This window comes from Podarcis muralis, chromosome 8, assembly GCF_964188315.1.
Source record: "Podarcis muralis chromosome 8, rPodMur119.hap1.1, whole genome shotgun sequence".
Lineage (NCBI taxonomy): Eukaryota > Metazoa > Chordata > Lepidosauria > Squamata > Lacertidae > Podarcis > Podarcis muralis.
In genome coordinates this window covers 57,677,938-57,694,098 of record NC_135662.1, presented here as the reverse complement: position 1 = coordinate 57,694,098, position 16,161 = coordinate 57,677,938, and the positions used below count along the sequence as shown (strand labels likewise).

Genomic DNA, 16,161 nt, shown 5'->3' with positions numbered 1-16,161 from the left:
ACAGAGCCTAGGACTTGCCGATCAGAAGGTCGGTGGTTCAAATCCCCGTGATGGGGTGAGCTCCCGTTGCTCGGTCCCTGCTCCTGCCAACCTAGCAGTTTGAAAGCACGTCAAAGTGCAAGTAGATAAATAGGTACCGCTCCAGCAGGAAGGTAAATGGCATTTCCGTGTGCTGCTCTGGTTCACCAGAAGCGGCTTAGTCATGCTGGCCACATGACCTGGAAGCTGTATGCCGGCTCCCTCGGCCACTAAAGCGAGATGAGCGCCGCAACCCCAGAGTTGGTCACGACTGGAGCTAATGGTCAGGGGTCCCTTTACCTTTACCTTTAGTGTGATGTGACATTTGCACCAGGCCTGGAAATATATTCTGTTACCAAAGATAAAAAAACTCCACTGAAATGAAGTATCAGTCCAGTGCTAAGAGCAGAGAGGTCTTCACCTTTCGGTGAAGTGTAGCAGCGCTGTTGCTACTGTTATTTTGCTTTCTGATGGAGACTTCAAGTGACATCAGCAGACTTTGGCAGTGGGTTTGGTGGGAAAAGAGCACTGCAAGCATTAGGAGTAAGCCAGAGGAACACCAAGTGGCTTACTTCTGAGTAAGCATGCATAGAATCAGCTTTGCTATGATCCAAGCAAGAACCACAGGTTTCCATTTCCTCCTACTTTTGATAGGAATATAGGAAACTGCCTTATATGGAGTGAGACCAATGGTCCATCTAGCTCAGTATTGATAACACTGACTCTCCATGGTTTCAGGCAAGAGTACCGTATCTCCCAACCCTATCTGCGTGCAAAGCAGATGCTCTGTCAATGAGCTACAGTCCTCCTCAAACTTTTTTATCTGACAGCAAAAATCCAGGGGGGCTGTATTGTATGAGGGTTGCAATTAAATTCTATGCAGAGTTAGCCAAACCTAATTCTCCATAGGACTAAGGTGGTGGCCTGTTTACATTGGAATATAAATTATTGGCCTCAGAGAGCCCGATCTGCAAAATGGGTACATGTTTCCATGCTTGATTCCTTAATAATATGTAGCATATATTTGTGTTTGTACATGTGGCTTAACCTGCACACTACAGCTGTAGTCAGCTAATTGTCATATGCCCCTTTCCTTGCGCTTGTGTCCGAATTGAAGTCTGAACTGTGTAAGGATTATCTCTGTTACCTAAGCGTTATAGATGGATGGATGGATTTGGTGGCAGGGACTTTCTAAGCACATCAAATGCCATACACCTCAACATAGCTTTCTCTGTAAGCTCCACACTCAGGTACATGGGCTCTACCCCTTTACTGCTCACCTCTGTTTTGGGCGCATGGCTTTTAAATGGGTTCCGTGCTGTGGAACCTCAACCTGGATAAGTTCTTGACAAGCAGAAGAACACTCTGCTAGAGAATCCCAACTGGTCTTTAAAATATCACACAAGGCTTGCAAAAGCATGAATGCAGCAACGTATTTACTAGAATTACAGCCTAACACTCCAGGCCTAATCATCAGGGGGCAGCCCGACCTGTTTCACTGCCTAAGGTGAAAGGGAAAGGTGTAGCTGGGGTCGTGTGGCTTAGGTTTTTTGCATGGGTTCCAGCTTCAGGTGGCACCCATGAGGAGAAGTGGTAGCAGCAGCAAGATTTCAGGAGAGCTTGCCAGAACCTGCCGCTGCCCCTTCTCCTTGCTTCTTTGGAGCCAGATGAGGGGGGCAGCGGGTGGGGGCGCCCATGGTGGCACTGCTACAGTGAGGTTCTGCCACCTCTGGCAGCTGCTTCAATGTGGCTCATGGGTGGGCCAGCCCTGCTAATCATTCATCGGTTTAGACTACTTAAGCACAATGAAATCATCTGAAAATGTTTCCCTGATTCGATTGTCTTCCTTGTAAAGTTAGTGAGGGGCAGGGAATGGGCATTTAATTAATAGATATTCAATTAATTGTGCGACTACTCAGCATGCTGTAAAGAAGCTGAGCCACTTCATCAAGTTAGCTAATGGAATTAATTCCATTGTGCAGACCAAAAGGCAGTCAGTGATGGGGGTTGATCAGGGAGGATCTGCTATGAAACTAATGAAGTTGAAGTTTCAGGGCCCATAATCCTGGAAGGGGCCCAGTCACAAGCAACTTCAGCCCACATTGCTTTTAAAAAATTGCTTTAAAAAGTGCGTTGTGCATGTATATAACATTTCCCTAATTTTCATCCCCCCTTTCACGGAATCACAGAATAGTTCGAAGGGACCACAAGGATCATCTGGTTCAAATATTTCACCCCACATGGGACTTGAACCCCTGATCTTGAGATTAAGAGTCTCATGCTCTACCAACCGAGCTATAACTCAAAAACTATAAGGCGTTGGAAATTTTCGTTCACGCCAGTGACTTTGACATGTGAGATAATCCAGTGCTGTATAGCAATTTAAAGATGTACAGTAGTAGCTATTTTAAATAAATAAAATAAAATATAAAATAAAATAAAATAAAATAAAATAGTGGTGATCTTCCTGGAGCAAACCCACTGAAGAAGATAACAGTGGTTTACTGGTCTCTGGTAGAGAGGGAGGCAGAGGGAGGGAAGGCAGCAGAAGAGGAAGGAGCAAGCCAGCCCCAATCCAAAGCGCCCGCCTCGCAGGCGCACTTACTCCTGAAAGGCCCCCGCTTGGTCCTGCGCCTCCAAGGCCGGTTCCTCAGCAGGCAGCGGCAGTTCAGGCGCGGAGGGAGCTCCATGGTCACCAGAGGCTGCAGCTCGAAGCGGCGGCGGCGGCGGTTTCCAAAGCGACGCGCCAAGCGCTGCGTAAATCCACGCGCCCAGGGGACGCGGGCCCAGCGGGAAGCGAGGACACCCAGTTTCCTCTCTGGCGGGTGGGGCGTGGGGCCCACCAGCAGCAGCAGCGGCGGCGGCTCTGGGGAAGCCCGGCGACGCGGGACAGGCGGCTGTGCTGCTGGGCTCCGCGCGGTCGCCCGCCGCCTCCCCCTCCTCCCGTGCCATGTTTTATGCATGAGGGCGAGAGGCGCGTAATTTCATCCAGCCCGGAGGCTCGGCGTGTGGGCGCGAGGGCAGGTTCCAGGTTACCTGCCGAGGCGGGGAGAGGCGCGCGCCCGCCCCGCTCACCTGGCGCGCGCCTCTCAGAAGCCAAGCTCCTGGGAATGGGGGCTTTTTTTCCTCAGAAGGGTCTCTCGGTGAAGGGCGCGCAGCTCCACTGTGCATGCAGACTTTTTGCACCAGACAAGGGAAAGAAAGCCTCTCTCTCTCTCTCTCTCTCTCTCTCTCTCTCTCTCTCTCTCTCTCTGTCTTTCTTTCTCTCTCTCTCATATTTGTGCCTTGTTATAGTTACTGAGGGATGGACCGGGGCCAGATGGTTGTATTGCTGAAAACTTTGTTCAATAAATAAACATTTATTTTAAAACGAAGAAGAAATGGAAGCGCTGCTTCCACATGTGAAGCCAGATTATTGTAGAATTGGTCTTCTCGTGCATGCCACTTCGCGCTTGTAATGTTTCTGGGCCTGATAACAAGCACCAACAAACCTTTGGCCAACGCACGATTTGCAGTATTTACAATTTTTTTGTAAACTGAGCCCTCTCTGTCCCCTCTGTCTGCAAGCAGCCTAAGTCTGTGGCAGCAAAAACAACACACGGTCCCTTGCAGACTGTTGCTCTTTTTGGGTAGGATTCACATATAGCAAATGCAGGTTGTGCCATTAAAGTTGATTTAGCACTCCACCAAAATTAGAGCTTTTTGCAATAAGGAAAGTGATTGAAAATTATGCTGGGAAGTATCCTTTTGCTTGACAAACAATTGCTAATGGCTGTGTACACAGGACATTTTATTAAAATCAATGGAGACGGTGTACTTGTTTTTTTGTACCTAGCAAAAGCAGCATATTGCAGACTAGCACAAATGATTCCCTATTGAGAAATACTATATTTTTGTACTATGATCAGGTTAATGTGTACTTAGCCAATGTTCTCTAACTTTCCTGCAAACCTTGTGAGAACAAATTCAGATGAACGCTCACCAAACAAATAATCTGGAAGTGACCTAACATGGCTAGCCCACTGGAAATTGAAAAAACAACAACCTCTAACCAATGTAGGGTTTATCATAGACTTATCTGAGCACAAATCTGCTTAAGCGTTACATGTGAAAATGCTTCTAGCCAGTGTTGATTTTACATCCATTATACACCTAGTTAAATCTCACTGTTAAAATACTCCATGTGCATTAGCATCACCACTCACACCCATTAGCAGGCAAGTGCCGAAAGGAAGTGCCAAACAAGCAGACTGCGGTCTGGGAAGTTTCCATTTGGACATGTCTCAAGTAGTCTATTATTGCAGACTTAACTTTGGATGGACAGCAATACATGTCATCACAGGCATTAAGTGGACTGAAAGCATGTCAGGTATGCCTTGGATGTAAAGTGTAGTGAAGGGTGGACAAAAAAGAAATCCCACTCTTCCCTCTATCCTCTCAGTGCCATCTGATTTGGAACTGTAAGCTCTTTGGGGCAAGGACCTTTTGCTTAGCTGATGTGAAGAGTGAAACTATAAAGCAATGAAAAGTGCTATATATTAGCTGTAAAGGGGCTATTTTAGGACTTTACTTACTGATGATGATGATGATGATGATCATTAGATTTATCACCTATCCACTTGTCCATTGAAATGCCATCTTGAGAGTATTATCGAAGTCCAACCTGGCACTTGCAGAATTTGGGGTGAGTTGTTTGTGTAGAGTTGATCACATAGTGAAAGAGCAATAATAAAACAACACATTTCCAGTGGCACAAAATATGCACCTATGAATAAAAGATCCCATCATGTCTAAATCCAAGGCTCTTCCTAAACCTATCTGCAATAAAATATTCCTTCCTGTCCACATCCAAGCCTCTCTCTAAAACCATGTGCAATAATTTTACTTGTATATTTATCTGGAAATGTAATTGTCAAATCTCCTCCTCTAAAATGCAGCTAATTAAAAAAAAAAATCTCTCCCCTTTTGCAAAACCTGACTTCTGTGCATACATAGGACAGAACTCAGACCATTTGCTCTAAAACGCTTTCCAACATCCTGTTTCTCGGTTTTTAAAAAATGCAGTATAAACTGTTGAGCTGAGCAGAATGTTCACAGTGAAACTTGAGAGCATCACAGACTTGATTGGCTTCACTTTTCAATACTAGAAACTCACACCAGGTTCATTAAAAGGTCCATTGTCCAATGGTTGTTTCTCTATTAAAGTCAGGTACATTTTGCATTTTCAGCATTAAGCTATAAGCCATGCATTGATACACCTCCCAACAAGAACTGAGTGCAATCTTTCACACAGTAAGAACACACCAGCCTATTTAGTTATGTTGATTTAGACTTAAGCCAATTAATATCAATTACCATATTTTTCTGTGTATAAGATTAGGCTTTTCCCCTTTAAAATGTTGTGAAAAATTAGGGGGCGTCTTATACACGGGGCCATCTCCCTCCATTTTCTTAAATCTGAGTCCCCAAAAATAGGGGGCGTCTTATACATGGGGGCGTCTTATAGATGGAAAATACGGTAATATCTGCAGTGGCTCCCTGTTTATGGAATGCTCTCCCCAGGGAAGTTTGCGTGGTGCCTTCATTATACACCTTTAGGCACCAGGCAAAAACGTTCCTTTTTAACCAGGCCTTTGGTTGATCTTATTGACATCCAACACCCTTTTAGAATGTGGCTTTTGGGGGGAGGGTTATTGGGTTACTGCTTTTGGTTTGATTTTGTATGTTGTGGTCTTGTTGCGAACTGCCCTGAGACCTCTGGGTATAAGGCAGTGTATAAGTTGAGATAATGATAATAATAATAATAATAATAATAATAATAATAATAATAATAATAATATGATCCTAAACCTGCTATATGGAAGCAGTTTAATATAAACAGTAGAATCTGCTTTGTCATTTCTGAATTTACCGTATGCATTAGATCACTTTAGAAGTCTACCATTCTCAGATTCCTCCAATTTGTCTGTTTTCTTAATCCGTCCTTGGAAATTGCTAGATTCACTGCTACAGCATTTTAGCTCAGCTTTCCTCAAGCTAAGTATAATGTATTCCCTCCGGAGGTATTGCGCCTTCTAATTTTGGGTAGAATTTACTGATCCAAAGCATCTCGGTGGAGATGACTTTGGCTTTTATATTTTGCCCTTCTCACTCCCACATGCCTCTCAAAATATTTTTACCCATTTCCCGAATTCCCTGCTGCTCCCTTCACACCCAACTTGTACCTTATTCCTACCCCCAAACCACCAGTTTCTTTCCTCCCTCCTCCTAGTTCCTTTTACATTCACTTCTTCCTCCTGTAACAGCTTTCCTCTCCTTCACCTTCTTAGTTTTTGCTGCTGCTGCTGCTGCTATGAAAGCCTGTGTTGTGTAGTGGTTAGTGAGTCAGACTAGGCCCAGGGAAACCAGGATTCATATTCCTACTCAGCCACGAAGCTCACTGGGTGACCTTGGGCCAGCCAAGCCTAACCTACCTCACGGAAAGTGTTGCTGTGGAGATTGAAAGAGGAGGGGGATAATAACCATGAACACAACCTTGAGCTCTTTGGAGAAATGGTGTGATATGCATGCAATAAATAAAAGATAGGTTAAAATATTAACCCTTTATCTTACTTTCTAATTTCCTTCCACACTTTTTTCTGGTCCTCTCTCCTCAGAGGAAGTAAACTTTTCATCTGTAGAGCATGGAACTCTTAATCTCAGGGTTGTGGGTTCGAGTCCCGCATTGGACAAAGGATTCCTGCATTGCAGGTGTTGGACTAGATGACCCTCATGCTGCTTTCCAATTATATGATTCCTTCCTTCCCTGCACTGGTATAGTCAGTCCTGAGCTAGAAGGACTAGTGGTCTGGCTCAATATAAGGCAACTTTCCACATTCCCATCCTTCCCTTTCCAATACATCTGTCAAAAGTTAGATTTTAAGTGTGTCACCACAGGGGCCTGACTTTTTGCTTTTGTTGTTGTTTAGTCGTTTAGTCGTGCCCGACTCTTTGTGACCCCATGGACCAGAGCACGCCAGGCACTCCTGTCTTCCACTGCCTCCCGCAGTTTGGTCAGACTCATGCTGGTAGCTTCGAGAACACTGTCCAACCATCTCATCCTCTGTTATCCCCTTCTCCTTGTGCCCTCCATCTTTCCCAACATCAGGGTCTTTTCCAGGGAGTCTTCTCTTCTCATGAGGTGGCCAAAGTATTGGAGCCTCAGCTTCATGATCTGTCCTTCCAGTGAGCACTCAGGGCTGATTTCCTTAAGAATGGATTGGTTTGATCTTCTTGCAGTCCATGGGACTCTCAAGAGTCTCCTCCAGCACCATAATTCAAAAGCATCAATTCTTCAGCAATCGGCCTTCTTTATGGTCCAGCTTTCACTTCCATACATCACTACTGGGAAAACCATAGCTTTAACTAGATGGACCTTTGTTGGCAAGGTGATGTCTCTGCTTTTTAAGATGCTGTCTAAGTTTGCCTTTTTGCTTATGTCGTCCTATAGCACCATGACCATTGATGATTCAGGATAAATAAACAGGCAATAATTTAACTGGTATGTGACAGACAGACCATGTCCCTTTCTCTCTTCTCCCAGCTCGATATTATTATGTTACATCTCCCAACTTATATAAAGTGGGCTCAAAAGACCCCCACTGAAAGGCAAAGAGGAACTTTGCATGAATGAGGCTCTGCTTCTTTAATTAGAACAGGGGGGAAGCCACTTTCTCTTTTCATAATTCGCTCACGGTTGCTTTGAAAAACGAAATTTACATGAATAAGTGAGACATAGCAGCAGGCGTGGGGCTTGGGGCTGGGAACAAAAAACAGATCTGTAATTAGGATGGTTGACAGGTATCGTCCCTTTCTTTTGTTCGTGTTATGAACATTGCCGGCAATATTTTTAATAGGGTTGTCACAGGGAAGGAGAACGAAGCAGATTAAGACAATGCTCAGGTTTGGCTTGTGTGTTTGTGTTACATATTTATCTGAAGGCCTCAGGTGCTCTGTGCCATGAACTGGAGATTTTTCTTGGTTTATTCTCATTTCCCCCCAGGCTAACTACTATAATTCTTCTCCTTCTAGTCTGTCTCTTCAGCAGCTCCAGTTGCTGAAGGAGTTACTGTTGAGTTCATGTCTTCCTCCTGGGTTCCCAAAAGGCCTCTGGTTGGCCACTGTGGGAGGCGAATTCTGGACAAGATAAACCACCCTGGAGGCTCTCCAAGGTTGTCACACAGAGTTCTTTGCCAGACCTACCTGGAGATGCAAGGATTGTAGAATTGTAGAGTTGCTGAGGATCATTCAAGTCCAACCTCCAGCAGTGCAGGAATATGCAGCTATTCCATAGGGGGATCAAACCTGCAACCTTGGTGTTAACGTGAACCTTTTGCGTGCAAAGCTCATGATCTACCATTGAGATGTGGGCCCTTGTGAACACATGCACTGGGGGGAGGGGGGATACCTGCATCCCTAGGTATGGTTGGGAAATATCCCTCTCTGAAAACCTCAGAGAGCTTGTTGTCAGTTAGTTTAAGTACACGGTACTGAACAAGATGGGCCAATTGGTTGTTTTGGTATGAGGCAGATTCCGATGTTCATATGAATGCATTTTTAGATTTAAAAGGTAGTGGCTGGTTTTCTCAAAACTGACCCTCTGTAATTGGTGAGCATGTTAAACTTAATCACACTGATTTCAGTGCATTTACTCATGAGGGCAATGGCTGTGCATACACTATCCCTTTAAAGGATATTCAAAACACATTCTATCCCTCAAAGAATTCTGGGCACTGGAGTTTAGGCCTCACAGAGTTACAGTTCCCAGCAGCCCTTCACAAACTGCAGAGCCCAGAATTCTTTGAGGGAAATAATGCGTTTTGAATGTGCTTTAAAGGGATGGTGTGTGCACAGCCTTACTCGATACCATGCAAAATCCATAGTTACTCTGACAACCTTAAAGAAACTACAGTATTCTGCTAAGCTTGGCAAAGGTTTTTTACAAGCAAGTGTGTGCCTATGAAGCTCTCTGTGATGGTCATGAGCCAGTAACAACTCTCCTCTTAACAAAGAGAATTATTTTGAAGTTGGAGTGACATTCAAACCCTCAGCAGGGAACAATCTTCCATCTCAAGTTCCCTCTAACTGTTGAGAAATTTACATAAATCTCCAGTGTTGAGGCTTTCGCTAGAAAAATAAATTGCACATTAAAGCTGCAATCCTATGCTCACTTTCCTGAGGAAACAGGAATAAAATAACATGGTAAATAAACATGTTAACAGTTACCAAGCAGGCAGCCCCAGTTGCCACAAGGTTTATAGTTGATAACAGTGTTACAGTGCATATCTCCCGCTATGGATTCAAATGCCAAGAAAGGAGATTCTGATTAAACAATAGGAAAATCTTTTTATTTACTATTATTATTTAACTTTCTGACAGTAAGAGCTGTTTGACTGTGGTATGAACCACCTCAGAAGGTGGTGGACTCTCCTTCAGTGGAGATTTTTAAACAAAGGTCAGACAGCCACGTGTCAATGATTCTTTAGCTGTGATTCCTGCATTGCTGCTGGAGGAGACTCTTGAGAGTCCCATGGACTGCAAGAAGATCAAACCAATCCATTCTTAAGGAAATCAGCCCTGAGTGCTCACTGGAAGGACAGATTGTGAAGCTGAGGCTCCAATACTTTGGCCACCTCATGAGAAGAGAAGTCTCCCTGGAGAAGACACTGATGTTGGGAAAGATTGAGGGCACAAGGGGAAGGGGATGACAGAGGACGAGATGGCTGGACAGTGTTCTCGAAGCTACAAACATGAGTCTGACCAAACTGCGGGAGGCAGTGGAAGACAGAAGTGCCTGGCGTGCTCTGGTCCATGGGGTCACGAAGAGTCGGACACGATTAAACGACTAAACAACAACAACAACCTGCATTGCAGAAGATAGAATTACAGTAGATGGACTTTGGGGACGACCCTTTCAGCTCTATGAGTCTATGATTCTGTTACCTGTCTCCACTCTGAGCCAATGGCAGCCTCCACATAAATAGCTTTCCTATTTTGTATAGACAGCTTTTCCAATGCCCAGGCAGGAACCAAGGTTAGAAGAATCTGACCAAACCCTTTCCCACGTGCGGATTTTACAATCAGGGTGAGTAAAAATGATAGAGGAGGCAGGTATTTTCATCTAGACATGACACAATGTGTAGGTAAGGGCAATTTTTTCTAGATATTTGCTACCGGTTGGTGCCTTCGCTTTTTGTCTTCTTTAATACAGGCTCCTCAAGCTGCAAAATAAAGCACTTCCAACACATTTTACCTTTGTGTAGGCAGATGTCAGTGATTCTATGCTCAACTGGCTCCAAGCTATATATTTTTAAACATGTAACACAAAGGATTTCAGTGGGCCATTTGCATTAAATAATCTGCATCCAGAGTGCAAAAGGAAATTTCAGAAAAGCTTAGCTGCGTGAGTCTACTTTCCCTTCCTATATTTCCACCAACTCATTTTTCCATAAAAGAATGCAAAGTGTCAGCATCAAAAGAAAGAATAGCAGCATGTCCTCTCGCCACAGTTTTACTTTGAAATATCACTGGGGTGAGCGAGTCTTTCAATTGCACAGTGAAGAATGAAACTGCTGAGCCAAGTCACACCCAGCCACATTACTTTGAAACTCAAATCAGATACAGAAAACTTTGGATCATTAGGTAGCAAAGCTTTTAAAACCCCCGCAGGTGCTACTTCCCCTGCCCCTCTCCAGTTACTGTTAAAATGTTTATTGAAATGTCCATCAGAATGCAACAGCAAGTGAAATAATCCTTTGTATAAAATAATCACTGATGGACATAAAAGTGAACTGATACTTCAACCAGATGATAACATAGAGATTGCATTGATTGCCACGGTAATGGTAATGGTTAATATCATTTCCCTTTGGACATCACTTTTAGCCCTTTTCCATCTTTCAAATACTCTGCTATTGAGCTGTCTACTATTCCCTCCCCCCCCCAAAAAAAACTGTTTTCTCTTCCTTGAAATCTTATCTAATATTCCAGTCATTTCTTGAACATGACATGAGAGGGGAGTAAGTCTTGGCCCTTTCCAGATTATATCCATATAATCTGGTATAACGGTAGTCTTATCTGCATCCAGGACTCCTTGAATCAACTTTCCAGGCCCAAAGAGGAGTTTCTTGCAAGAGATGAAAGCAGCATGGGAAACCAACAGAGATGCTTTGTTGCTATAGAAACAGCTTCCCAGCAGCTCCCTGCAATCTGAACTGCCAAGGCCTGGTCCTCTCTGCTGCCACATAGTGGCTCCTGCTGGTACACTCCTGAGTCTGCTCATGTGTTCTCCTGCTTGTTGCTGAGTCTTAGAATCATAGAATTAGAGTTGGAAGGGATCACATGAGTCATCTAGTCCAACCCCCTGCAATGTGGGAATCTTTCACCCAACGTGGGTCTCGAACCCACAACCCTGGAATTGAAAGTCTCATGCTGCACCGACTGAGTGGCTAAATGGTGCCACCAGAAGAATCCCAGGGAAAGACAGGACTCGGAGCTGAGGGAGTTGATGTGGTGAAGTGGTTTTAGTATTGGGCAAGCACCTGGGAGACCAGTTTCAGCCATGAAACATTAGGCCAGTCGCAGTTCCTCAGCCCATCCTACCTCACAGGGTTGTTGTGAGGGTGAAATGGGGAGAGGGAGAATAATGTACGCCACAACTAGAGCAAAAACACACACACAAAACATGTGATATTATTCAACTACAAATTGTGTTGATATTTTTAAGCAAATGGGGCCCACATATCTAGACTTAGGGCATGGTGCTGAGGGGACAGGGTTTAACTTATGGCTCCCAATCTGGATCCCCTCACAGCTGATATTTGCAGTAGTAATAACATCCCATCGACCATGGCTCTTAAACAGGACGATTCCAAGAGTTTTGGTTGCGTTGCTTCACATTTCTGTGCACAGACACAAGTTATCGGCATTGCAGGACAGAAATCAATAAATCATTCCCTGACTACTAACAGCTGAGAAGCAATCTCATGGAATTGCTCCTAGAATGACAAGGAATGGGCAAGAGTTTCCCCCCACCTTTTCATCTGAAGCTCAGACAAAAGATGTTAAGGGTAGGTGGTTCTATCATGTTCCCCATCCATCATGCTGAGTATCATCACTGAGAGTGCTTCCACACAAGGCTGCTTTCTCCAGCACTGACACCATTGTTCACTTATTTATTAAAATCCAGATGATGCTTTTCTCAAGCTATTCCCCTCCAGTGTTTTGTTTTCCCTGTTGTCATCTCAATGGTTTTTGAAAATGCTTCTCTGTGGCTGTTTCTAAGCTTTTGATCTAGTGCAATTGCAGCAAAATCCTTTCAGGCAACACTCCATAAATGCAGAATTTTCCATTCTGCCGTTCTCCAAGTCTGCTGTTTTACAAACGTCTCAGAGGCCAGTGGGAGTCAGTTCTGGAAGAGCCCCAACCCTTCTCCTGGCTTGGGGAAAGACCAGTGGGACTCTCTGACCTCCATGAGACCTCAGTCCCCATCCTTTCCCAGCTGGTAGGAGGAGGTGGGGCCTTACTTCCACTGCACACCTTTCAGGGACAGTCCCAGATTTACAGAAGCCATCCCGGTTTCTGATTTGGTCCCCAAATGCTATGCTTTTCCTTAGGATGTCCCTATTTTCATCAGAGAAATGTTGGAGGGTATGGAGTTATGCAACCCCCGAGCCATCTGAAGGCAGCCCTGTAGAGGGAAGTTTTTAAAATGTTTAGTGCTTTATCATGTTTTTATATATGTTGGAAGCCACCCAAAGTGGCTGGAGCAACCCAGTCAGATGGGTGGGGTATAAATAATAAAATTATGATGCTGGTGGAATAGGATGTCCCTCTTTTCATCGGAGGAATATTGGAAGGTATGCCACTGTCATCATATTGGGTCTTGAGGGCAATGATGGTCAGTGTTTCTTGATTTAACAAAATTTATATACAAGGTGCAGGGAGAGAGAGAACAGAAAAGAGTTTGGCTCAGAATCAAGATTTCCTCCCTTTGCTCCATCTTTTCATCCCCCCCCCCCCCTTTCTCAGCCTTGGTTTGGAGAGAGCCCTTGCACTGTGCTAGCAGAATCTCTTTTCTTTTTCTGTCTTCTTTCTCCAACGCATATTGTGTGCAATTGGTAGCGGCTGTGATTTTTAGCACTGAAACTCGGAATTGGAGATCAGAAGAGTCAGAGGCTATTTTGGGGGGCAGCGGGGGGCAGCTGTTCCCACATGTTAGATTTCCGGAAAAAATAATAATGTTATATTTCACATCTATGTTCCCATCCTAAATACATTTTCTTTGAAATGTTGAATTTGATTGAAGAACTTGCACATAAACATGTTTAGGAATTGGCAGCTTATTTTATTTTTCAACCAAGAGTCTTGTAACACCATCATTCCCCAGTCTCCAATCACAATTTCTTGGAGCAGACAGAAGTGTGTTTTCCCCTGACAGAGCAACTGAATATATGTCTACTAAGAAGCAAGTCCCATTGAGTTCTGTTGGGTATAGAATTGTAGTCTATGTTTCACACATCCCTCATTTCCTGAGGGCGCATTTTGCACCCAGAACACCTTGAGAGGCATGCTTAAACCACAAATTCCATGACTTCTTGGCAGGTTTGTAAGGCCAAAATTCGCACCTCATAACACACACTTTTATTTATTTATTTGAATATTTCAACTCCACTTCCTCCCCAAAGATGGTTCAAGGAAGCTGACAACAACAACAGAAATCTTACTAAGCCAACCATCCTCCTATCCATCCTTTCCAGCATCTCAAAATGTAGTGGATTTTTCCTAAATTAAACCCTGAAGGAAGCTTCCAATAAGTCTGAAATCAATAAAAATATGCCCCCTGTTCCCTTTGCCTGAATGTAAAAGATGCAAAAGAGGACATTGTTCCTGCACCTCTAATAGTTGTGTAGAAGAGGGAGTGTCGTGCAAGCTACACCTGCTGAAATCATCTCACTTCCCTCTTTTTCATTCAACTACCATGCCCTAATGCCTCTGTTTGCCATTGTCTGAATGACCCCATCCCCCTCAGATGCTCATGCACAGATTAAGTACATAATACAGAAGTGTAGGCCTTGGTGAGAGGCCTTCCAAAAAGGAAAAGGGAAGGGGAGGAGAGTTTGAGGAGGGAGTGCTACAGATCCTCACCCACAAAAACAGGGGGAGAAGGCTATGAGAGCTCACTGTCACAGGTTTGGAAGAGAGCTTAGGTTCTCTTCCCCATGCCACGTCTATCAGCAGCTGAGCTCGTAGGGAACTGCCCTTTGTTTGTGACAATAAAGAAAGGCATTTTGAAAAATACCTTTCCTTCATGGGACCACAGGTGGGAGAGCTTGAGCTACCTGTAGGTTCTGGTGGCATCAACGGTTGTCAGGGGAACAGAAGATGGAGAACATGCCAGCAGAGCTTTGAACTCTTGAAATATGCTTGGAGTGATTAGCACTCAAATGGGTGATTAGCAGTCAACAGAGCTAGTGCATTAGTACAGTACAAAATAGGGACATGGGTTAAACCACAGAGCCTAGGACTTGCCAATCAGAAGGTCGGCGGTTCGAATCCCCGCAACGGGGTGAGCTCCCATTGCTCGGTCCCTGCTCCTGCCAACCTAGCAGTTCGATAGCACGTCAAAGTGCAAGCAGATAAATAGGTACCGCTCTGGCGGGAAGGTAAAGGCGTTTCCGTGCACTGCTCTGGTTCGCCAGAAGTGTCTTAGTCATGCTGGCCACATGACCCGGAAGCTGTACGCCGGCTCCCTCGGCCAATAAAGCGAGATGAGAGCCACAACCCCAGAGTTGGTCACGACTGGACCTAATGGTCAGGGGTCACTTTACCTTTACCTTACAGTACAAAAGGTAGACATGCTTGTTTTGTTGCTGCTACCATCAGAAAGCAGCCCATGTTGCATCAGGGTAGGTACGTAGACATGCCTAACAGACATCTCTTTTAGTCTCTTGTAGAATGGCAATAAATGTTATAATCCAGGCTCCTGGAGCTCTGGACCTGTCCAAGTATGGCTGCACAGTGCAATACACTAATTATTGTTATATACAGTACCAGGCTTCAAGCACACATTATTGGGCGGGGGGGGGGGGGGGAGCTATTCCATCTTGGCATGCAGAAACCCAGTTTTTGACATGTTTTTCTTATGGAGCTTCATACAACGCTGTTCTTGTGCCACCTTCTGGCTAATATCTGCACTGCTGTTTAATATAATTTTTCTGTGTCAACCTTAAAAATAAGTAAGCTGTACCCTCTGAAGATAATGTGATGCCGCCTCTGTGTTATTTTTCAGTGATCAGCGAGCACCGTAAATGGAAACGGCAAAATTCTGCACTCGGTTAAACTTTGAGATTTTTGCTGCCATTGGAGCAAGCACCACCAGCGTGGGAAAGTTTAGCCTGCGCAAATCTAGCCCATTTCAGCCCCATAGGTAAATTAGGTCACATTCTGAGTTTGTATATTGACATGTTGCAAGTAACCCCCTTGTAGGGTTTTGTGCTCTGATGTGTCTCAAAACTATATTCAGAATATGGAGACTGTTGCTCATGATTTGAAGCTGGTTCATCATGGACTTGAAGTCGGTATAGGATCCATTTTTCTTGGGGTTGCCCCATGCTGAAATTGTTGGGTGAACAAACCTTTATTTTTGCCCCTCACCTCATTTTTTTCACAGGATAACTTGGATCAATCATGGCATGCTCAGGGAATGTGGGTGGTAGTGAATACTTCTCATAAAGCAGAAGAATGGCCTGAAATCCCCTATGCCTTTTGAAATGACTATCCAGATGGCATCCTGGCATTTGCTTTCCAAAACAGCAATGTTGCTCTAGGATTGCTGTTAACTACTGTAACAGCCAACAAAGGCTGAATACACATTAACATTTAAAGCAAACACAAACACCCCTCCCAAAAAATCCTGGGAACTGTAGTTTAACCCTCCCGGAGCTACAATTTCCAACACCTTTAACAAGGTACAGTTCCCAGGATTCTTTTTCTGTGAGGGGCATGTGCTTTAAATGTGTGGTGAGTACACAGCTATGGTGTCCACTCATAACCAGTTCTCAAGAAAGGGCCATTTAATCCACACCTGCATTCAGCGGCCAATGC

At 44.4% G+C, this 16,161-nt stretch overlaps 1 protein-coding gene across 4 annotated transcripts in view; it reads right to left on the bottom strand.

Annotated features, from left to right (window-relative positions):
• RIPOR2 (RHO family interacting cell polarization regulator 2) overlaps positions 1-3,183 on the bottom strand; it is a 100,329-nt gene extending 97,146 nt beyond the window's left edge. For 2 of the 4 annotated variants that reach the window (XM_028737555.2, XM_028737557.2), the window contains exon 1: positions 2,624-3,180. In XM_028737555.2, coding sequence (XP_028593388.2) covers positions 2,624-2,981 — 358 coding nt within the window. In that variant the 5' untranslated portion in view covers positions 2,982-3,180. Of the gene's footprint in view, positions 1-2,623 lie in introns of all 4 variants that reach the window. The other 2 variants (XM_028737560.2, XM_028737556.2) reach the window with 2 other exon arrangements.
• Positions 3,184-16,161: the final 12,978 nt, after the last annotated feature.